Source organism: Dromiciops gliroides, chromosome 4, assembly GCF_019393635.1.
Source record: "Dromiciops gliroides isolate mDroGli1 chromosome 4, mDroGli1.pri, whole genome shotgun sequence".
NCBI lineage: Eukaryota > Metazoa > Chordata > Mammalia > Microbiotheria > Microbiotheriidae > Dromiciops > Dromiciops gliroides.
This window is the reverse complement of record NC_057864.1, coordinates 146973661-146998623: the sequence shown is the minus strand read 5'-3', so window position 1 is coordinate 146998623 and position 24963 is coordinate 146973661. Positions and strand designations below refer to the sequence as shown.

At 36.6% G+C, this 24963-nt stretch overlaps 1 protein-coding gene across 1 annotated transcript in view; it reads right to left on the bottom strand.

The window, feature by feature from the left end:
• PCNX2 (pecanex 2) overlaps window positions 1-24963 on the bottom strand; it is a 373081-nt gene that overhangs the window by 330727 nt on the left and 17391 nt on the right. The window contains exons 2-5 of the mRNA XM_044004215.1: window positions 21746-21951; window positions 20985-21105; window positions 19562-19598; window positions 8633-9931 (exon numbers count right to left, since the gene is read on the bottom strand). Of these exons, the coding sequence (XP_043860150.1) occupies window positions 8633-9931; window positions 19562-19598; window positions 20985-21105; window positions 21746-21951 (1663 nt within the window). The remainder of the gene's footprint in view (window positions 1-8632; window positions 9932-19561; window positions 19599-20984; window positions 21106-21745; window positions 21952-24963) is intronic.

Here is a 24963-nt window from a genome sequence, read left to right as displayed (position 1 = left end):
CTTTTTGACTATACTCCTTGAAATGATCATCTATTTTCTCTCCTCTCATTCTCTTTATAACCCCTTACAATCTGGCTTCTAACCTCATCATTCCACTGAAACTGCTTTCCACAAAGTTATTAATAATCTCTTAGCTGTCAAATCAAATGGTCTTTCCTCAATCTCCTTCTCTTCAGCCTCTGTGAAGTATTTTACATTGTCACCCCTTTCTCCTTGATATCCTTTTCTCTAGATTTTTGGTTTGCCACTCTCCTCCTACCTGTCTGACTGACTCTTCCAAGTCTCCTTTGCTGGATCATCTTCCAGATCATGTCCATCATCTGTCCATAGATGTCCCACACGGTTCTGTCCTCAATCATTGTCTCTTCTTCCACTATACTATTTTGTTATTTCATCAGCTCTCATAAATTTGACTACCATCTCTATGCTTACAATTCTCAAATCTACCTATCCTGCCCAAGCCTCTCTGCTTACCTCCAATTTTGCATCTCTATCTTCCTTTCAGACATCTTAAACTGGATGTCTAGTCCACATCTTTAACTCAACATGTCCAAAATGGAACTCATCATCTCTTCCCCTAAGCACTCCCCACCCTCCCACACTTTCCTGATTACTGTACAAAGTAACAACATTCTCCCAGTTCCTCAAGACTCCTTACTATCTCTCACCCTTCACATCCAATCTATTATCAAAGTCTACCAATTCAACATCTCTCAAATATGGCCCCCTTTTCTCTTCTGATGTTGCCATCTCTCTGGATGCAGGCTCTCATCATCTCATGGTTGGACTCTGCAATAACCTGCTAGTGAATCTGCCTTCCTCTCTCCCCACTCCAATCAATCTGTTCTCCATGCCTGGAATGCTCCCCCACTCATCTCTGCTTACTGGCTTCTTTGTTTTTCCTTAAGCCCCAACTGAAATCCCATCTTTAACATGGAGTCTTTCCCAACCTTTCTTAATGCTTTCCTTCTGTTAATTATTTCCAATTTATCCTGTATATCACTTTTTTGAATATATCTATTTGTTGGCTCACCAATTTAATTGTGAGCTCATTGATGGCAGAGACAGTCTTTTGCCTCTTTTTGTATCTGTGATGCTTAGCACAATGCCTGTCATATAGCAGATGCTTAGTTAATGTTGATTTATTGAAAAAACTGAATTTTCTTTCACGATACATCATTAAGAAAACCCACTAAACTGGGTCCAGGTTCTTGATAAGTTGTTTCCCAGTGGTGAGTCAATCAGACTTCCTTTGAATGCATATATTCAATGTGTTGATACTCTAGATTTATATCTAAGTGCCATTTTTGACTAGAGAATCATTTTTGTTTTCACTTATATCTGACAATAAATATCCCCCAAATATTCTTGAAAGATACCTATTAGAATCAACTCCACAGAAAACTGTTTAGATTCATATGTCACTTGTTCTGGGTTTAATGTCTTTTTTTCAAACAATACTTCAATTGATTAAATGCAATGATAAATAGACTTTGTCAAAGATCAATGCCATAAAAATTTATTACCCTAAATATAAAAGTGAGGTAAACATGAATTTACAACACATATATGAACTCCCTACTCAAAATGTACATACATTTCTAGCACTCTCACTGGGTATATTTAATAAAAATGTTTTAACTTCTTTATGTCTCAGTCTCTGCAAGTACATCACGTTTGTTCTTCTGGCACATAGCTTTTCATAGCTATAAAAACTAGAACAATCTCAGGCTCCAGAAATTGAGCTAGGGAAAATAAATGGAATGTAAGTCCACTGAGAACAGGGACCATTTTTATTTTTGTCTGTATGTCCCCTGTGCCAATGGTGGTGCCTTGCACATAGCTAGCATTTTTAATTATTTTTGTTGGATTTGAATGAAAACTTCAGATGAACTTGACAATATGAAGTACAGGATAGATAGGGATTATTATTGTCGTCATGTTCATCAGTATTGTGTTACCGTGACATAAAGGAAGGACTAATAAAAATATTTGGAGCCTGATAAACACAATTTGGAGCTGATGGAGATAAACTATAAAAACAACACTCTAAGGTTAGAATTTGAAGATGAATGAAATAATATAATTACACATATTAAAGTATAAATCTCAGGACACTTACAAGATGACCAAAGAAATCTACTAAGCATCATAGGAAGTTTTGTTTTACTGGATTTTCTATAGTTCCCTGGCTTTGTTTTTCTTCCAAAAGTAAAAAGGTTCTGCTTGTCTTCTTCCTGCCTACCATCTATCTATTTCCTTCCCTAAGAATTATTCCATTCTGCTCTCTCTCTAATCTTTCTTAATTTTGGAGATACACACACATATACACACATACACATGCATCCACATGTGCATACACAGCCATATGCACCCACATATGCATACATACATATGTACTTGAATATATACACACTCCCTTTAAAATTTACATCCTATCATTTTGACTGAGATCATAAGTTCATAGGAAGTGCATACCCTTTGACATAGCAATAGCACAATTAGACTTATATCCCAAAGAGATCATAAAAAAGGGAAAAAGGACACAGAATTACAAAAATATTTATAGCAGCTCTTTTTGTAGTAGCAAAGAATTGGAAATTGAGGGGATGTCCATCAACTGGGGAATGGCTGAACAAGTTGTGGTATATGAATGTAATGGAATACTCTTGTGATATAAGAAATGATGAGCAGGCAGATTTCAGAAAAAACCTGGAAAAACATGTGTGAACTGATGCTAAGTGAAGTAGGCAGAACCAGGGGAACAGCAACATTATGTGATAATCAACTATGATAGACTTAGCTCTTCTCAGCAATACAATGATCCCAAGATAATTCCAAAAGACTCATGATGGAAAATGCTTTCCACATCCAGAAAAAGAACTATAGAGTCTGAATGCAGATTGAAGCATACTATTTTCACTTTATGTCTTCTTGTTTTCTTTCTTGTAGATTTTTCCCTTTTGTTCTGATTCTTCTTTCACAATATGACTAATGTATATATATGTTTAACATGATTGTACACATATAAAATAAGTTCATAGAAAAACAAAATATTTGAGCTGAAAGGGATGTTTGAGGTCATATGATTGTTGCAAAATATAGGTGAGAAAAATGAAATCCAGAAAAGTTGAATGAAGTGATAGTAGGTAGTACAACTAGGGTCACTCTGGGAATCAAGACTTAAGACAGTCTCCATTTTCCACCACTCCATTTGTCTCTTCTCTTGTCTGTCCACTCAATTATCTAACTTTCACGGTGTCCTGTTTTGCCATAAAAGGGCTTGTCAAAAGACTTAGCAAAACTAGAAGTTAGGTAGATAGATAGACAGGTTGATGATGACTACAGATAGCATTTATGTAGTCTTTTAAGGTTTTTAAAGTGTTTTACATACATTATTGCACTTGAACACAGTAGTAACCATGTGAGGTAGATACTACAGGTACCATTATTATTAAAACTAGATTATGCTTGACCTGTTGCCTCCACTTCATCACTCAACTCTTAAATACTGTCTTTCTCTCCTCTCCTCAACTCTTCACAACTTTGCTTCAGTCCTAACTCTATTACTCCCATTTCCCTCTAAATAGTCCACCAGTGAAATTTCCATCATTAAATCAAATGTCTTTTTCTCAGGCCTCATCCTCCTTGATTTTACTAAACCATGACACATTATTAATTATATTCTCCTTCTGTATGCTCTCATTGTCAAGTTTGAAAATACCTAGGGGATGACAGATGGCTATGTGGATAGGACACAACCCTTACACAGCTATCTGCAATTATTAATGATGTCCCTTGGATATTTAAAAAGTGTCAACCCATTCAGTTGATGCTAGATAGAACAGTTTGCCATGGTATGGAGGTATGGGTTTTATATGTGTTTATGACAGATCTTAGAGCAGCTATCGAATGTATAGGATATAATGGGATGATGAAGAGAAAGAATGAAGTATGGAATAGTTATTGCATATATGAAAAACTGGAGTTAATTTTGGGGAATGCTGGATTCTGTGCTAGGTATTGGGAACAAAAAGATAAAAATGAAAGTACTCTGACCTCAAGGAGCTTACATTATAATATGAAGAAAAAAAGATAAAGATAAGAAAGTATAAATTATATACTAAGTAAATGCCAGGTGTTTAGGTTTTTTGAGGGACAAAAGTATTTAATAATAGGGTGCATTGAAGTTTCTAAGGTTATGCATGGGCTAGTTATACATACATGTATAGATAGGCATAAAGGTGGTGCACCACAGGTCCTGGTGTCAATTTGCATAGGATGAAATCAGCATTCTGGGAACTATGATGACCATACCTTGACAAATGTAAATATCTGATTGACATAGATTTGGGCCTATAGTAATCTTCTACATGGAAAAAGAGAGCACCTGGTGGGAGTGGGGTAGGAGTGGGAGGAATGAGTGGATATGGAATTTCATGAGTGACTGAGCTTGAAAGCATATTAGGGTAGCTACATATCATGTACCTTCCTTGAATTCCTGATATACCTGGTTTCCCTTCTACATCCTCAAGCCATTATTTTTCTTGTCTCTTTCACTGGCTTCTCATCCATGTCCTATTAATGTTAAGGACATGGGTTTTCACCAGAGTTCTGCCTTTGCTCTCTTTATTCCTCTTACTCTCAGTAATCTCTCTCATTTCTATAACTTCATTTTTAACTTGTGTATAGATGAATTATGGTAGAAAATACAGGAACTGGTTGGGGGAAAGCATAATGGAGAGTGATTGAGTATTGGTAAATAGAGTAAACATTCCAGCAATGCTTTCTTGAGGTTATCCTAATTTAGAAATTCAAATTAAGACAATGAGATATTGCCTTCCTCTCCATGATGACAGAAAAAAATAATAATTGCTGGAGGGGCTGTACAAGACAGGCAGCATTCTGGAAAGCAATTTGAAACTATACCCTCAAAAGGCACTAAATAGCATATATCATTTGGTCCAGTGGTGTACGCCAAAGAGGTCAAGAACAGAAATAAATGACTCTTACATGTGAAAATATTTATAGCAACATTTTTGTCATAGCAAAGAACTGGTAACAATGTGGGTAGCCATCAATTTAGATATGGTAAAACAAATTATGGTATAGAATGTTATAGTGTAATAAGAAATTATAAATATGACAGATTGGGATAAACCTAAAAGATTTGTATGAATTGATAGGGAGTAAAATGATTAAAATCAGAACAATTTATACAATAATGTAAAGAAAATCACTTCTAATAATGTCTATACTCTGATCAATGCAATAAGCAAATGTGACTTAATCAAAAGATTGATTAAGAATCATCTCTCTCATTGAGAGGTGATGGGTTTGAGGTATGAATGAAATAAACACTTTCAGACATAGCCAGTGTGTTTATTTTTGTTTATCTAGATGTATTTGTTATAAGGGAGGGCTTCTGCTTTGAAGGGGAGTGGGAACTGGTGGGTAATAATAATAATAATGCTAAAAAAGAAAAGAAATATTTATAAATTAATAAAAGAGAGCAGAGGGAATTTGAGAAGGGGATGGAAATGGGGCAGTTTTCCTATTGCTATATTATACATAATATACACTTTAAAAACTATGCATAACAGAAGTTTACAATTTCATATGCAATCCTCTCCTGTTCCTTGTATGTTGGAATGTTTATGTTTATCAAGTCAAGTTCATAAGCATTTACCAAGAGTCAGGCAGTGAACCAAGATCAGGGGATACAAGGAAAGGGAAAAAAAACCCTCCTTTTCAAGAACTCACAATCTAATGGAGGAGAAAACATGCAAAAAATCCAGGTATAAACAATGGATATAAAAGATAAATTGGAGATAAGCAATAGAGGGAGGGATGGCAAAGGCTTTTTGTAGAAAGTGTGACTTTAGCTAGGACTTAAAGGAAGTCAGGGAAACAAGGAAACAAAAAAGAGAAGGGAAATGGCATAAGATATAGTCAAAAAAAGTATGATTGAAAAATGGGTTGATCATATGGTGAAAGCAAAAGATAATTAACATATGTGCATGCATAACAAACCACATACATGCTCCATTGGCTCATGCTCCATGGACATGACCTATGTCCAGGGGACTCAAGGAAGCACCTTGATATATTGGGTGGACCCCTGTGTAGATCATTCAGAAGGACATGGACAAGTGTCTTAAATTGAAAGGTTGCAATCTACATCATTGGAGAGAAGACCTCCCATTAATATGATCCACCCCATGGAATAATAATGGAAATCTAAAAATGAAATTTTGAACTTAAAGAACTAAGAAATTCAATTTCAAAAAATAAGAGCATTTTCAAGCACAATTCTAACATGTGAAAGATGGTAGGACTTTAAGCATAATATTACAACAGTAGTTGTCCCAAGCCAAAAGCCTAGCTTTTAGGATGCTGACCCCAGCTAAAAGAAGAATCCAAAATAGAAGATCCTTGAGATCCAGAAGAATCAGCCTCCTAATTAATGGAGAGAGCAAAGCCTCCTTTAGTCTGTAGTACATCAAAAGGCTATAACAGTTCTGTTTGCATGAAACAGACACAAAATGTTCCTGGATACATAAAGATTCAATCACCAAGCCAGGGGATCAATACCATCTTTGATTTGCCTGGACCTTTAAGACTAGGAACATCTGCAAGGTGGGTTCATCCAGGGAAGATCTAATTCATCCTATGCAAAGGCTGCAGTTCACAGAAAACTTCTCTTTCTGGCATCTGGGCCCTGACTCTGTTTTTACTCCATCTGCTTCTCCACGCTTTTAATTCTACACTCATCCTCTCTCACTAATCTGTCTTCTCAATCCTCCTTTGTGAATGCCACTTTGGTCTGCTACTCCAACTCATCCTGCTGAAAGGCCCTACCTGAGACCAATACTTTAGTACTTTAGTACTGCCAGCGATCTAACCAGTTTTGATCTTGATCTTTTTCCCTTCTTCTCATGTAAAGTGCTCTATTTCAACTATCTAACTAGTCCTTGTATCCTAATTGATCTGAATCAACCCAACTTTCCAACAAAAAAAGCAGCAGGAATTCAACTCCATTAGAAATGATCAATAAGAAATGATAAAAGGAAATTGGGGAGGGACAGTTTTCTTAGTTTTGCAAATATAGAGACAGGGATAACCTGTTTGCATGATAGAAAGGTCAAGAGCAATACCACAAAATTGGGATGGTAGTATTTTTTTTAATTCCTGGGAAGAAAAAGTAAATCATTTTGTAAAGAGTACAAGGGGTTGAACTATATGACTTCTCAGAGCCCTTTAAACTTCTGGATTCTGTAATTCTAAGTCCCAGTAGGACAGTTAATTATAGGGTGCTATAGGACTGACTGCCACCTTAGCTGAGGCTTCAATGCATCCTAGGAATCCAAAAATCACATTAGAATTTGGAGGGAACTTAAAGATAATCTAGTCCAATCCCTTAATTGTATAAAACTGAAAGCTGAGGCCCAGAGACAGCAACCTGCCTATTTGTTAAGTCATTTAATGATCCTTAATTTCTTCCTTATGTAAGAAAATAATTATAATAATTAATAATGGATTTCTAGGGGAGACCCAGAGATCAGTTTCAGTCCTACTCCCCCCTCCTCCCCCCAAACACACACTCCAGAAAGTTCAGCTCTTCCTGGAGGAGCCCAAGGAAACAACAGAAATGGAGATAGATTCTTTTGTCTAGCTCAGTACAGAACCACACCTAGATACTGGACTTTGCCCTTCAGTGAGGGTCTTTCGCATTCTCTTTCTAGGATGTAGAGTTTATTTTAATTTAGACCGCCCCCCTCAAGTCATGTCAATCAATGGAACTGAGTGATGCTTACCAATTAGCTTTGATCAATATAGAATGACTGCCTCTATCTAAGAGGATAAAACCCTTTGCCAAACCAGGGCCTCTCTCCCTCCCTCTCCCCCCCCCCCTCTCTCTGCCCAATCTTACCCCTCTCTCTGGCCCCACTTTCTCTTAGTGTGCACACTTACTCTTAGGACAAGGTAGGTCTGAAGGCCTGAGAACATGAGGATTTAGGGAGACTGTCAACACTTTACAGATATACAAAATTAATAATAAATGCTTACTGTCAAATTTGTTGTAATAGCAATTAATTTATATAACACAGTATTAGTAATAATTTTCGAAAACACAGTTATAAAAGAAATATTCTATGACTTGTTATTCTGTATGTGGTGAATACATCCCTAATTTCGTAAAGGAAGTCAATAGAAAATGGAATTAACATTGTATTTATAGTAAATTTTATGAAATGCATTTGCTCTTTAAATGAAGAAATGTTTGTCATTTACCATCTTTAGTAATATCTCCTTGCAATTGTTCTAATAAAGCAAAGGAATGATATTTATACACCAGAATTTTATAAAAACTATTTTTACCATCCAAGATTATTAAATCATAAATCATTATTAAATCAAGATCATTAAAATAATTTAAAGTAACTGAAAGGTAAGCATCCCAGATGTAATTCATCATTCAAATACTAGAAAGTTTCCTTACAAATCTAAATAGCAAATGGTTTCAGAATGCCCATCTCACTATCTGGCAGAATTTCACTGTGAGATGGCAAGTACTAAATAATCTCTTTGCCTTCTTTAGGTCTTTAACAGATCTGAACATGATGCATACCTCCAGTGAACCCTTTTTCTTTGATCAGCTCTGTTGTCACACTGGTTGGATTAGATGCCATCACTTTGGATGTATTAATAGATTCCAAGAGGGAGACAAATTCTAGAAAATTGGATTCATTTGGAAGTTGCCCTTCCTTAGCCTCCAGGTCAGATTTAGAAGTTGGCAATGTCTTCTCCTTATCACTTGGGAGTTCTGTAGAAGTTTTACTTAAGAGAACATCTGTCCCACTATCCACACTGAGGACACGGGCATGTCTTTTTTCATGGGCTGTTTTACAAGATGATGGGTCAAGACTATCCTGCCCTTCCTTGTCCACTTCCATTTTGCAGGCCAGATTAGATGCCACTAGAGGAGTTGTTTCTAAATCACCATTTGGAGTTTCATTGCATTCTTTTGCTGCATTTTCCGGCCCTCCAGATTCATAGCCAGAGCATGGATTAGAAGATATGTCCACCATTAATCTCTCTGGAGTCTTTTCTCTTTCACTAATTTCTGGACAAGCATTACCTCCACCATCGTCTGACAATTCAAAGGTGATCACAGGAATTCTGATCTGCTCATTGTTTTGAGGATGGGTTACATCTGTGGCAGATGGGTGAGCATCTGACCTTGCTCCCATTTTTTCTGTACCAATCACCTTCAGATGTAGAGAACTTTCTAAGTCAGTCATCGAGTTTGGAGTACTGCTCATTGTGATAACTATTTTGATGGGTTCATGCAAACTCAGAGGGTCTCCAGGGATAGAACTATCAACAAGAGTGATGGCAACCTCACTGTCTGAACAGTCAGCCTCCTCATTTAAGGATTGATCTGCCTGACAAGAACTATTCACTGGCTCTTCTTCTGCCTGTTTGGTGATGACAGTGTTACACTGAGGACAGCTACTGCTCAGGCTGTCCTGAGGAGATCTGCTTTGTAATTGTTCTCTTTTGGAACCCTTTGGGTGGCTGAAAGGCTCTGTGATTAGCACTGAATTCTCACTTCCCCAGGGCTGGAAAGCAATACCAGTTCCTAGTACATCACATTGCGACAAGGAGAGATGTGGCAACTTTTTCATCACCTCTTTGCCCACCAATAAATCCTCTGATCTGTGGTGATGAGGAGGCTGTACTTTTTCTCCTTTTCCCCTTACTTCATTATTGATCACTGTTTCCATGGCAACTGGCTTCATTAATATTGCTGCTGTAGTCACAGTATCTGACATGTTTGCCGTAGAGACAGGTACATTTTCTGTCTTGATACATGGTGAGGTAGATGACACTGGTGCTACAGGCTGATCTTCTGATAGAATGACACCTGGAACAGACAAAAACTATGTCACCAGCAGTATCCACTGAAAAGGCACTGACCAGCACCTAAAGTGGATAATATCCCAATGCCTCAAACATTAACAAAAACTAAAACTGGAACCAACAACAAAGACAGGTGGGAGCTTCAAATAGAGAGGAGAAAAGGCCTCCATCATGAAACTATTTTGAAATTACAATCTCTTTATTTCATTCCAGACACCCAATTTTGTACCTTATGGCACTGGGTTTTTGTTTCATGACTGAATTTGAAGGAAAAGAATTATGCCTTGCACATTTGTATAAATGTTTCATAGAGCATACAAAGCACTTTTACAGATGCTAACAAACACATTTCTGTGGCTGATGAAAACTGCCTAAAACCGAACTGCTTCCTTACAGTTTTCTTTCTGAATGAGCTATGACTATAAAATATGCAATCATTCTTCTAATTCTCCAAAGTGTGAAACCTAGGTATCTTCATTGATTTTAATCTCTTCCTTGAGCTCCACCAAGCACCGTATGCTCCATCTTCATGACATTTCTCAAATTTGCCCTTTTGCTTCTTTTCCCTCTGTTATCATTCAGGTTCAACTGAAATAAATAATTAGTGAACAGCCAAGAAGGCATAAAATCTATGGCCAGTTTTAGAGCCAGGAATACCTGAATTCAAGTGTTGCCTCTTAACATTCTACCTGTGTAACCACATGCAAGTTATTTAACCCCTCAGTGAACTAAGTAACTCTTTAAGACTCTAAGTTATTGATGAGTTGACAATTTGAATCAGTTGAGGGGGTTTTCACATTTGGAGTTCTTCATGCTGATTAAATCATAGGTTTGATAAAAACAATAAAAACTGAAGAGATGGGATTTAGAACTTAAAAGTTCACAAATCACTTTACATAAAATATGTAATTATACAGCTCATATATGTTATATAAACTTCAAAATAACTGGGAAATGCTATAGGCATTATTATTCCTATTTTACAGATGAAGAAACTGAGGCTCACAGAGGTTAAATCCCTTGCCCATGATCATTTAGTTAGTGGCAGAGATTGAAACTAAACCTAAATTTCCTCAATCCAAGTTCAGTACTACCTCTACTATGCTGTATTTTATCAAGAACCTATTATAGGCAAGGTGCTATCCTAGGTACTGAATTTCAATACTATCACCTATTATTTCAAATGGAAGGCACCTAACTGGACTCATTATCTTTAGGCTATTCCTCTTAGAATTTATCCTGTACCCTGATTCCAAATAAATATTTATAAATTAATCTTAAAACATTACTTCTAGCACCTCTCTTTTCTGAATAAAACCATTCAATGTCTCCCTATCACCTATATAGTCCAAACACCTTAAATTTCATTCAAAATCCTCTATAGTTTTGCTCCCATCTATCTTTTTCAGTATTATCTCCCACTACTCCTCTAAATATCTTTTCTGCTATATCCAAACTGCTCTTCTAATAGTCTTCCACACTCCCCAAATGTGTTGTTCTTTCTGCACCTTTGAGCATGTTATTTCTTTTATATGGAATTTATGTTCTTCATTACTTCTCTCTCACCTGCTGATATCTAATCCCTTTAGTGCCCAGCTGAAACACTACTTCCATTGTTTCTTTTTTTTTCTTTTCTTTTTGGCAGGACAATGAAGGTTAAGTAACTTGCCCAGGGTCACAAAGCTAGTGTCAAGTGTCTGAGGCCGGATTTGAACTCAGATCATCCTGAATCCAGGGCCAGTGCTCTATCCACTGCACCACCTAGCTGCCCCCACTACTTCCATTGTTAAGAATTTTCTAGATAACAGATTCCCTGCCTCCTCTCTCTCTCTCTCTCTCTCTCTCTCTCTCTCTCTCTCTCTCCATCTTTCTCCTAAAATCCTAAACCATTTACTATTTGTAGGATATCACTTGATATTAATATAATAAGGAATATTATACTACTTTTCACAGTTATGTGTCTTATATCACTAACTAGATTATAATTAACCAACAAGCATTTATTAAAGACTTACAATGTTTCAGGCACTGTTCTAGGTGCTAAGCATATAAAGACAAGGGAATCCTCTTCCCTCATTTTAAACACTTAGAGGACAAGAACTGTGTTTTATTATTTTTTGTCTTTTACTGCTACCTATCTCTGATGCTACACTCTAGATATGGGTGAAGAAAATACCTTAGAAATACATTGTGAGTGCAAAGAATTAATTGTTATTTGAGGTTTTTATGCCTCCGAGTGCACTGGCCTGGGGCTCTGCACACGGTGCTCCACCCACTGGTTGTAGCCATTGCCATGGCACTGGCACCTCACGTCATCACCACTCACCAATGCCTACATAGGCCTGGCAAAATTATAATGATTGGAAGCCTAGTGAGGGCAGTCATGTGACTGTCAGAGCTGCTAGTCAATTGGCTGGGGCTGTGTGGGGCTTCTGGGAAGGGGGAGGAGAATTTGCCATTCTAGCTGGAAACTGGAAGGCAACAGGAGTGTGGTGGTGTATTCTCAGCTGATTCCTGGGCAATGGCATTTTTTCAGGTTATATAATTTCCCTTTCCCCATTTTATTGCCTTTCCCTTGATCCTACTGATCCTGGTTTTTTTTTTTTTTTTTTTAGTGAGGCAATTGGGGTTAAGTGACTTGCCCAGGGTCACATAGCTAGTAAGTGTTAAGTGTCTGAGGCCGGATTTGAACTCAGGTACTCCTGACTCCAGGGCCGGTGCTCTATCCACTGCGCCACCTAGCCACCCCAATCCTATTCTGTTTTGAAAGAGGCTGCCAGTCTCCTTCCTTGCCCTAATATTGCGGCAAGCCGCTTAGCTAATACTCCCCAATTAAAAATTGGTCCTCACATGAGTAAGATGTGGGATTTTGTTGTTGTTTGCCTTACTTTGTATCTCAAGTGCTTAGCACAGATCTTGGCCCATAGTAGTTGCTTAATAATTACTAAGCCTTTACATAACACTTACTATGTGTCTGCACTATAATAAATGCTTTCAAAAATGATTTTGTTTGATTTTCATGGGTGCTAGCTGCTATTATTATCTCTATTTTATTGATGAGAAAATTGAGGTGAGCAAAAGTTAAGTGGGTTGTCCAGGGCCACACAGCTAGTAAGTGTCTGAAGTCAGATTTGAGTTCAGGTTTTCCTGATAGCAGGTCTAGTGTTCTATTCAACACACCAGTTAGCAACCTCTAAATTAATTATCATTTTATTAATTATTATCAATAATTATTAATATATAGTTGTCCACTTAGCTTGATTTGTTGAGGTAAGCAAAATTTGGGGGCAAAATATAATTATGGGACATCATCTCAGCTAATTAACACAACCTACTTAAAGGACTACACACCCTCTCCCAGAAAATATACCCACACATGGACATAAAATGAAGTTCTGTAGTTTAAATCTCATGGGAAGAATACAGAGAAGTGACACAAAATGACATCTAATGCAAGATCATTATAAGAAGCCAGTACCAAAGTAGAAGCTGGAGCTACTTCTGACCCATACCCATTTGTCTTGTCTTCTATGTACCTTCATGATCATTAAATGCAACTAGTCCAAACAGTCACTAGTGACAGTGAAACTCTGCCATTGTCACCTTTAATCATTGCGCTGTACCACAATTGAAATCAGATCATTCCATTCATTCACTCAAACATTCATTCAACAAACACTTATTAAGTACCTACTATCTGCAGAGCATTGTCCTAGGTGCTACAGGGGAGATATAGATTTTAAATAATACACTATTCCTGGCCTAAAGAAGGTTACAGTCTAGAAGCTGGCTAAGACACAAAAATGGATAGAGATAATATAAAATATTTCATGAAAAGTGCATTAAACCTTGAGGACTTTATAGTGAAGCATAGCTCTTCTGTCTCAAGAGAGAGATGTTAACAATAGATGCAGACTGAGACTATGTTGATTGGTGTTTGTTTTCTTTTTTGTTATAAGGGAGAGTTCTAAATGGGGGGAATGTAGGCCTTGAGAAGTGACAGTGACATAAAAATTGGCATTAATAAAAGATTATTTCTCAAGAAAAGTAAATAAGTACTTTGTTCTCTACCTTTGTATGTGAGAGCCAGGCTTAACCTAGGAGATGGCATTTGATTTGTGCTTTAAAGAACGTATAAAAATTCAGCAAGTAAAGAGGGGTGGTGAGGACATTTCAGGCCTGAGGAATAGCATGAATAAGAGATATGGAGGTGGGAAAGTTTAGGGTTTATCCACACAATAGATAGTCATATACAGACAACCCTACTCTGACTTGTAAATGTCTCATGTAGGTATTTAGGCAGGCTCCAGACACATTTCTTCTACCACCCTGCCAGAGCAACCTTGCCAAAGAAACACTCCTCTTGCTACCCCCTACAAAACTTCTCAACTCTTGAACCAAAATGAAATCATTTACTGCTGTTGCTACTGGAGAGTGTGCACCAATCTACTCCCCTGTGGTTCTACTCACCAAAATGGTAACTTTCCAAGCCAAAATACAATTCCCTGGCCATATGTTGTTTCCACTTATTAGAATATAAGCCTTTTAAAAACAAAAACACCTTTGCTATCTAGGCACTGGGGATACAAAGACCAAACCAGAACAGTTTCTTCCCTCAAAGAGCTTATGATTTGTCAGCAGAGACGCGAACAGATATATAGGTAAATATAAAATATATTCATGATAATTTGGGGGGGGGGGGAGGGTGATTGAAGGGTAAAGCCCTTTTAGCTGAGGGAATAAGGAAGAGCCTAATGTAGAAGGTGGAGCTTGAGCTGAGTTATGAAGGAAACTAGAGATTCTAAAAGGGCAGAAGTAAATAAGGTGTATATTCTAGGCACAGAAGCTAGCAGATGCAAAGCCCTGGAATCAGGAGATAGAGTGCCAAGAACATTATAAAGGTCAGCTAGGCTAGACATTATCAAGACATATTAAATATGATGATACCTAGACCACCAGCAGTTGTGTCTGGTAAGGATCTGGCTCAGCCCAGGAGAGGATCCACCCCTCTAGCAAAAACAGTTTTATGGGGAAAGCAGCCTGGAAGAGCAATGGAGTGACTCAACTGTCTCTGATGTCACATCCTACAGTGAGATTCCAGAAATAGAACACAATGTATCCAAGAGGACAAATCTTCTCCCTTACTTGAATTCTGCTTATCTCATCTCTGGTTCCCACTTTCTCTCTGACTCTTAGTGTTTGTCACCTGACCAACGGAGAACTGTACCGATGAGCTGACAAAGAGAACCACGCCATGAAATTTAGTTATTTTAATATCTTAACACTGGAATGGAAGACAACTAAGTTACAGAATAAAATACAAACTATCGATGTTGTCATTCAAGGCTCTCAAACTCAGCCTTGGGCCATCCTTTCTAATTTATCTCCCACAAGTCGCCCTGCAGGCAATCTTCATTCTAGTGTTAACTGAAATGTTAACTGTTTCATTGGTTGCTAACAAGCAAGCAAGCAAGCAAGCAAATGTATTAATATCCAAACACTGTGCTACCAACTGGGAATAGGATAGGAAGACAAAAATGAAAGTTTGCTTTCAAAGGGCTGATAGTCTAAGGGGGAAAACCACATGTACATCCATAAATACACACAAGGTAAATGCAAGGAGAGATATGAGCAGCAGGAAGGATCTGGAAAGATGTCATTATCCTTGCATAGAAGTCTATCTCCCTTTTCTCCATTTCATCCAAATCCTGTCTGTCATTCAAACCTTGCTTTAGTTCCACTCCCCCTGTGAATGTTTTCCTTACTATGCCACTTATATGTGATCTCTCTTGTCTCCAAAGTCATAGTACTCATTTGACATTATTACGGCATTCAAAACTTTTTGGCTGTTAACTAATTTTTTACATTTAGCTTATCTTCCCAAGGAGACTCTAATCTCTTTAATATCAGCTTGTTTCTGATACCTCTTCCTTTTCCCAGCAGCTGGCACAGTGCTTTCAATCAATCAATAAACAAGCATTTATTAAGTTCTTGTCAGGCTTATATATTATTATTATTTTTCAGGCATGGTTCTAGCCCTGGAGATAAGACAAAAATCAAACATTCCTTGACCTTAAGAAACTTATTTTCTATCAAGGGAGACAATGAGTATATAAATATAAAATGCATACAAAATAATTACAAAGTAATTTTGGGAAAGGGGAAGTCACTAGCAACTAGGAGTATCAGGAAAGGCTTCACATAGGTGAGTTTGAACAGTTATGAGCAACATAAGGAATCTTTAGAAGCAGAAGTAAAGTGGAAATATATCCTAGGCATGACAGACAGCCACTGCGAAAGACAGAATATGGTTTGTTATGGAAGGAACATCAAAAGATTAGTTTGGCTGGACCATGGAGTATGGGAAGGGGAAGGATGTAGAGTGAGGTTGAAAATGTTGGCTTCAGCCAAGTGGTGAAGAGCTATAAACATGACATAAAGGAGCTTATGATTGATTTTGGAATCAATAGAAAGTTACTGGAGTTTACTACTATGTATGTGTGTATGTATGTATGTATATATATATATATATATACATATATATATATATATATCAAACAAGAGGGAAGGAAGGAAGGAAAGAAAGAAAATTATCACTTTAAATGAGCTCACATCCAATCAATTAGAATTCTACTGCAATAGTCTAGGTAAGAAATGATAAGAGAAGGAAACAATAAGGTGGCTTTGTGAATTCAGAGAAGGGCGAATCTGAAAGATAGCATGGAGGTAAAAATAGCAAAATTTAACAAATAAAACAGATTTGTGGCATGAAGGAAGAGGAGGAATCAAGGATGACACCAAGGTCATGAATTTGGCTAACTGAAAGGGTAGCATTATCATTGATAGAAAAAAAGAAGTTTGGAAATTGGTAATGGGTTTGGGAAAAAATTATAATGAGTTATTATTTTTTTTAGATATGATGAGTCTGAAGTGCCTGTGGGATATCCAAAAGTCAGTTGGAGTTACAGGGATGGACCCCAGCAGAGAGACTAAGAATACATACAAATGTGTGTGTATGCACACATACACACATACATATATATGTATACACACATATATACATATATGTTTAAGAATCATCTACATGGAGATAGTAACTAAATCTATGGGAGATGATGATTTTTTTAAAAAATGAGAGCATATATAATGAGAATAGAGGATGACTTAAAATGGAGTAATACACATTGTAGGAGATAGGTATTTTTGTCCATTGATTTGTCTTTAATAATGTACTGCCCTTGTGTCACCTACTGAATTATTGGTTTGTTCAAATGATCGGTTCAAGTGTTCTTAGTGGTCATATCATTTTACAACTACTCCACTTCTTTTTAAGATGAGAAAACTGGGGCCCCAAGAAGCCACATGACTTGCCTAAGGTCAAACAGAGTGCATGTGATTGAATCTGGATTTGAATCAAGGAATTTTGCCTCCCAATCTCTTGCACCATGCTGAGACTATTTTGTGCATGTGTTTCTTGTCTCCCTAACTACAATAATTAGTAAACCAACTATTTTATATTACTTTTCAATCATCCTAGGGCCTAAGACAGGGTTGGGTACATAGTAGGGACTCATTAGAAACTTGTGGAATGACTGCTGAATATGTCAGTTTGGCTGACTTTGATAAACATGGCTATATTGATCATTCTAAAACAATGCAATAGCACCAAATCAACTAATCTTCAATATTTCTAATCTTGCCATCAGTTTTCTGTTGATATAACATAGTTGACTTCAATGAATTCAATAGCACCACAAAGCTATGCTGTTAATATGTAGTCACATGTTAATATTCCATTTGTATTGATGACATGAGAGCCTGACCACTTCCCCAAGATCAATGGACTGACAGGCTTCAGTGAATTTATTTTTGTAAACAGATATACTCAAGGATGTGACAAGGAAGTTGGTGAGTAAATATATTTTAAATCATTTGGAAACAAGCTCTTCTCCCTTAACAGACCATAATGTTCCATGGCAGACGTTAAGAGATTTATTTTTTTAATCACTGTATACTGATGAGTTTATCCCAGAAATATAAAGATAAGCAGCAAAAAATGTGAATTTATTTTGAAACTGTATATATCTGCAGATTGATAATCCAAAAAAAAAAATTTGGAACTTGGGTCTACATTTACTTGAGAAGAACTACACAACAATAAAGATCTTCCCTGGCAATATATAGAGAGGGAGGTAGCCCCTGAATCTTGTGTGCATTCTGCTGCAAATCAATGTACTCACTCACATACTCATACCTCAAAAAGGAGATTATGTGAAGAAAAAACACCATGTCTCCTGGTAGTAGAAGGAATCTCTTTTCAGTTAGCATGGTATTATTTGAGAATGAACCAAAACAAACTGCTTTTTTAGTGAAATAAAGGATGGTAGAATGAACAGTTAATAATAGTAGGAAGGAGAAGCTGTTTGGGATTGTAAAGATCCCAAGCAGATGCCTGGAGCCACAAAGAGGTTAAATCACTTGGTCATGGCCACAGCTATTAGGTTTTGGAAGCAGGCCTTGAAACCAGCTCATCCTGATTCTGAGGCCAGCTCTATGTCTACTTCTCAATGCCACCTCTCAAGACTTATGTATCTGTGCAAAATTATGTTTTTAAATAAGGAAAATTTTCAGAGACAGGTAGAAACAATAAACTTTTAAAAACTGAGTAACCAGAATGCCAAGCAATTTGTCCCACTCTTTTTTCAAAGCAGATACAACAGGAAAAAATATTTGACCTCAGTGACTTAGTGACTATTTTCATTTGTCATTGAACAGTGTTTCTGAGGCAATAATTTTGACTAGTCACTTTAATGATCTAAATAAATATGAAACCTGAACATTCCATATAATTTCTGATGAGGAAAGTTTAAACTGAATTTTTCTTGTTTGTTTGTTCAGTCATTTCAGTCATGTCTGACTCTTCATAACTTTATTTGGGGTTTTCTTTGCAAAGATACTGGAATAGTTTGTTGTTTCCTTCTCCAGCTTAAGTTACAGATGAGGAACAGAGGAGAATGGTTAGGTGACTTGCCTACAGTCACACAGCTAGTAAGTGTCTGAGGCTATATTTGAATTCAGAAATATAAGTCTTCCTGATTCCAGGCCCAGTACTCTATCCATTGCATCACCTAGCTGCCCTTAAAGTGAATACTAAAAATTTTTAAAAGAACTAAAATAATTATTCACCATTGAACTCATGCCTCGCCTGACTCTCCTCCTGATTTTCAGGACTTTGCATCTTGCCTTTCTCTACAGGAGCATCCCTTCCTCTCAATTTTTCAGTCCCCTTGTATGTCTTTTCTTCTTTCATTAAAATGTAAACTCCTTGGGGGCAGCTAGATGGCGCAGTGGATAGAGCACTGGCCCTGGAGTCAAGAGTACCTGAGTTCAAATCCAGCCTCAGACACTTAACACTTACTAGCTGTGTGACCCTGGGCAAGTCACTTAACCCCAATTGCCTCACAAAACAAACAAACAAACAAACAAAAAAATGTAAACTCCTTGAGGGTAAGATCTGTCTTCTTTTAAGCTTTATATTTGTATCCCCAGTACTTAGCACAATGCCTTGCATATAGTAAATATTTAATAAATGTTCTATTTTTCTGTCTACCTATGGACAATGAAGACACTATACCTTTCAGATCTTCAACAGTCTCTTGTGCTGGCAATTCCTATACAAAGGAAATGAAAAAAATCAATATTACTTAAATTGAATATATTTTTATCATAAGCTTACAAGCCATTTATTGAGCAGATGGTGTTTGCAAAGTGCTATAGGGGGCAGAGAGTATAGTCCCTGTCACTGACAAACTTATGATCCAGTGAGTAAAGCAAGGCTTCCACAGATATATTCATATTCACACAATTAATTATAGCTGTACCAATATAGAGGCATGCACAAATTATTTTAAGAAGTGAGAAGGAAAAAGGATGGAACAGAAATATAGTGAAGTGATTTATAGGAATGAGAACCAGGAGTTATTTTTGAAAGAATGTAAAGTGTAGGATTTTGAAGGAAAGAAGGAATATGGCTTTATGAAAAGAAGTACAGGAGGCATTCTAAGTAGAAGGATTTGCATAATTAATGATTCCAAGGTGAGAGAGAGGAGAATGTGAAGGATCATAGGTAACTTTTCCTTGTCAAATTTGCAAGCACTGAAAGAATGTAGAAGAAAATAAAAGGAGTATCCCCAAAATCTTAGTATAGTTTTAAACTTTAATAGCTTGAGAATTTGTGGACACTGTACATTAATAGTGTAGAAGGCCTAAAAGTCCATGACTAGTAATTTAGTATGTGAAAAACTCCTTGCAGACTCATTTCCTCTCTTTACATGGCAGAAAAAAATCAATCTTTTTAGATAACAATAATAATAATTTACTTCTGTACATTTTTTGGTCTGGGTCCATGATTTCATTGATGAAGGGAACCCCTGAATGAGGAAATTCTTTCCACCAATGCAGATTGACATTTGCTCTGCAACTTGTAGTCACAATGTCACTTGGAGCATTGAGAGGTTTTTAGTGACTTGCCCAGGGTTACATAGCCAGTATATGTGAGCGATAGGACTGTAAGACAGGTCATTCTGACTCCAAGGGCTACTACTATGCCACTAATCACACATTCCAACCAAATATACTTCTGTGAAATTTGCAGTGTTTTACAGATATTCTCACATTTGAGTCTCACCGTTGGCCTGGAAGTTGTTATTACTGGTAATATTATCCCCATTTTACATTTATGAAAACAGGGGCTCTAAAAGGTTAAATGTGAGCTGAAGTTCATAAAAACAAGATACAAATCTACACACTGCTTACTGTCTAGTTTGTGTCAAAGGTGGCATTTGAGCTCAAGTCTTCCTGACTTTGAGACTGACACTGATGGCTACGTGAGTCTGCTTTTATTTCAGAGGCAGATGCTTTTGTCTTCATATGAATACAAATCAGGATACACATATAAGAACACATAGCATAAATCTCCAACACATACTTTTGTTAAAATATAGAAATGAACTCTGTAACAAAGTAAAAACAATGATATTGGAAAAGAAAATACTAACCAATAGGCCAGAAGAATGATGGGAATTTATGCTGTGCCCTCTTGAGCTACAGTGGAGTGGAGGTGTAGAGAGATTTCGATTGCCCTCTTCCACTTTTCCATTATTGGTCTGTCTATTATTGCTGATACAAAAACAAGAAGAGAAAAAAATAAAGCAAAGATATTGCTAAAGATTCCATGATTAAATTTTCATGGTGCTGTAACAAAACCAGTTTCTCCCAGTCTATTTTGTCATCATATATAAACACAAACAGGTACTTTGTTCTTACTCTTTAGAATTCCAAGGTTAATTCTAAGCACTAAATTAGAAAAGTGATGATCTCAAAATAAAATAGTCTGTCACAAACAATTTTTTAGGTCAAATTCTAAGCCTTGTCATAAGTAACCAGATCAGTTTGCTGAAAAGATACTTCCTATGTATATGATTTTGCTGGGGGAAAAAACAAGGGTGGTATGTGTGTGTGCATATGTGTATATATGTAAATACACACATGTATATACATAAATACACACGTGTGTAACTATGTGCATGTGTATATATGTCTATGCATATATGCACATATGTGTATAATTCGACATATCCATTTGTGAATACATGTCATATATACATATGTACATAATTAACATGAGATATGTGTAAATAGACATGTCTGCTCACTGAGTATAGATTTACAAACTGTATCAATAGATAAGGAAAAAAGAAACCATAAAAATAAGAAGTATATTCCATCATTGAATAATTCTATAAGTTGCTATAGTTACCTTGGACTCTTGTGATGAATTACATTGTCTCTATTGGCCTCTTTGTCTTTACTTTGTTTTTCAGTATTTAAGGAGCTCTTTTGCTGAATCACTTCTCCTTCATCAAACATAAGGTGCAGGCGATAACTGATCAACTTTATTACTGTGAAGAATATGGTCACAGAACTGCAATAAATGAAGATGGTGATTGCATTTGGAGGGAAAGCCTGAGGAAGAAAACAAGAAATCAGGATGAATCCAAGGTTAATGTGTCCCCAACAACATTATTTCCTTACAGCCAGATAAAATTCTTTCCTACTTCAATTCCTACTCATGTGACATTGATATCTAAAACTCTATTCAATTGTTTTGTTTTATCTTTGCTCTAGAATAGCATCAAATATGCTAGAAAAAAGAGTTCTAACAACAGGCAAGGAATTTATGGAAATGTCATTCAGTAGACTGGCCATTTGGTGATGGTTATATCACCCTATGAAACCCAGTCTAGAGGTATTTCTAAGTCTAATAACATAGCTAGAATTTAATAGAATTTCAAATTTGATGATTTTTTTCTGGCAGTCAGGAATAGAAAGAGTACAGAAGAAGATTCCAGCAGCTTTCTAAAAATAAATCAGCCAGCTATTTATGAAGATAAGAAAATTCAGCAAGGTTTATTAGACAGTTAAAGATAGCAATGGAAGGAACCTTAGGGATCATATAATACAACTCCTTTTTTCATATGAAGAAATTGGAACTCCAAGAATTTAACTGAATTGTCTAAATTGATTACATTGCTTATGGAAGGGTCAGAAATAGAACTGAGGACTTTTGGCTCTGAGGTTAGCAGGACATCACTCATTATACCTTTTTTTGGCGGGGGGCAGTGAGGGTTAAGTGACTTGTCCAGGGTCACACAACTAGTAAGTGTCAAGAGTCTGAGACCGGATTTGAACTCAGGTCCTCCTGAATGCAGGGCTGGTGCTTTATCCACTGTGCCACCTAGTTGCCCATTCATTATCCCTTGATGCGGGAATAATACTAACTAGATTGATGGATAAACATTTGATTTGGAGACAGAAACACCACAGCTTTTCATGGAGCACAAATCAATCTTGTTAACTCATTAAATGACAGACAGCTCCTTTACATAATAAAATCACATGGCTTTCTTCATGGTCTTCTGAACAGCTCACCCTTTTTTCTTATAACATTTAATTTGGAATTCCGTAAACAAGTACTTGATAGGTTACACGGACTGGGGTGAGAATTTTGATTGTGATACATATCTCCTGTCCTTGGACATTCATCTTTGTTCTATATTTGAAGTAAATAGATAACCCATGTACAGTATGGCTCAATCTATATCTTATATATACTAAATAAACAGACATATTCTCATTGGGCTTCCCAAGAAATAATTCACTTCAACCAACCCAACAAGAGGAAATAGAAAGGAAAAAACTTTGACCAATATAAAATAACAGGTGAAAAAAAAGATCCTTCATCACATCCTACTTGTTCTTACTTTTAGGAGGTTAAAAATGTACAAATGAATGAGCTTCCATTTCCATAAGAAAATACGTGGCAGAAACATTTTTACTACTTATATCATCTGAAATACTTAGAGCAGGGTTCAAGCAGAGATCTAGAGGCCATTATAACTCAATAAAATTACTATTGACTTTTCACTATCACTCATCCCTCCTCCAGTTTTACATGTTTGCCTCTCTGTCATATACATATTTGTAAAAATACATAAATCTATTTTATATATATATATATATATATATATATATATATAGAGAGAGAGAGAGAGAGAGAGAGAGAGAGAGAGAGAGAGAGAGAGAGAAAGGGGAGGGAGAAGGGAAGGAAAGAGGAACACAAGAGACAATCTGCAATGAAGCATTAATTCAATTGTAGCTTGCAAAATTCTTAAGAATAGGCTATCCCTCCCCCCAAAAAAGAATTAGGCTACCCAATTTATTTAGTTACACATAAAACATATCTGAATGCTGTCAACTTTATTCTACAACAAAATCTTTCTATTTTTCTATTGTTACATTGGGAAGTTTCACTTTGTGGGGGAACGTTCATCCAAATGACATCAGGGGATGCTGAATAGTGGGAAAAACATCATTTACAGAGTAACTAAAGGAGATGAAGGAGGGACCATAACAACTTCATTCTTATCCCTGTTCTCAAAGTATATTAGTTTTGATACCACCACTTAGCCATTTTAGAGACCAAAGAGGGTACCATAACCCTTAGGAAAATCCTAATGGAAATAATTGATAATAAAAAGAGTTCCATCCATTATGTTGCATTAAGAGAAGATTTCCTATGATTTTGTGTAGTTTGAATCAAATCCTTTTCCTATTTCCTTAAACATTTGAGAGCAGGTTTAGACATATACAAGACAAATGCCTTACAGATATATCCACCTGATGTCTTTAATTGATTCCAAGAAAATGACTTTGGGTAGAACAGCTTTAGAGAGAAGCAGGGATATATTTTGTTGAAATACTAGATAATAGGAAGGACTTCTGAAGCACAGGTCGTTTAGTGCTAAATGAAGACTTTTTCACAGTCATAAAATATGTTATGCACAGAAAATTTGATCAGAGTTAAAGAAGTTAATGGTAAGGAAGAGGTTGGAGAAGCTGGGAGGTACAAATCAGTAGTAGTGCTCACAGTGTTTGCTTCAGATATTCTTTCCCAAAATGTAGTTACTGGGGCATATCAGAATTTTCGTGGGTCTTTTTGTTTTTACAGGTCCTTCTTTGTGTTGCTATAAAGCCCAACAAGTCATATTTCATAGATAGAAAGCTAAAATGGACCCAAGAGATAATGAAAATCCATCCCTTTTCTTTTTCTGATGGGGAAAGTGAGTCCCAAAGTGGTTGAATTCCCCAGGGTCACATAGATAATAATGTCAAATACAGGATTTTGACCCAGGTCTTCTAATAACAGTGGTAGGATTTCTTCTACCCTACCTGGCTGCTTCCCTCATGTACTACTGGTATGGTGAACCGGTAATGATGAAGCTAAATAGATTGGACCCAGAATTGGAAAAGAAAAAGAGAGTGGGCAAGATTGCTTTCAGGAAAATGCAGTTATTTTCTGCCCCCAAGTCTCCATCTTTTTATTATTAACATTTTATCAATGTTGCTAAAAGGTAGTGGGACATAGGATATTGCTACCTCCTCAAAACTAAAAATAAGTACCAGAAAGAGGACAAT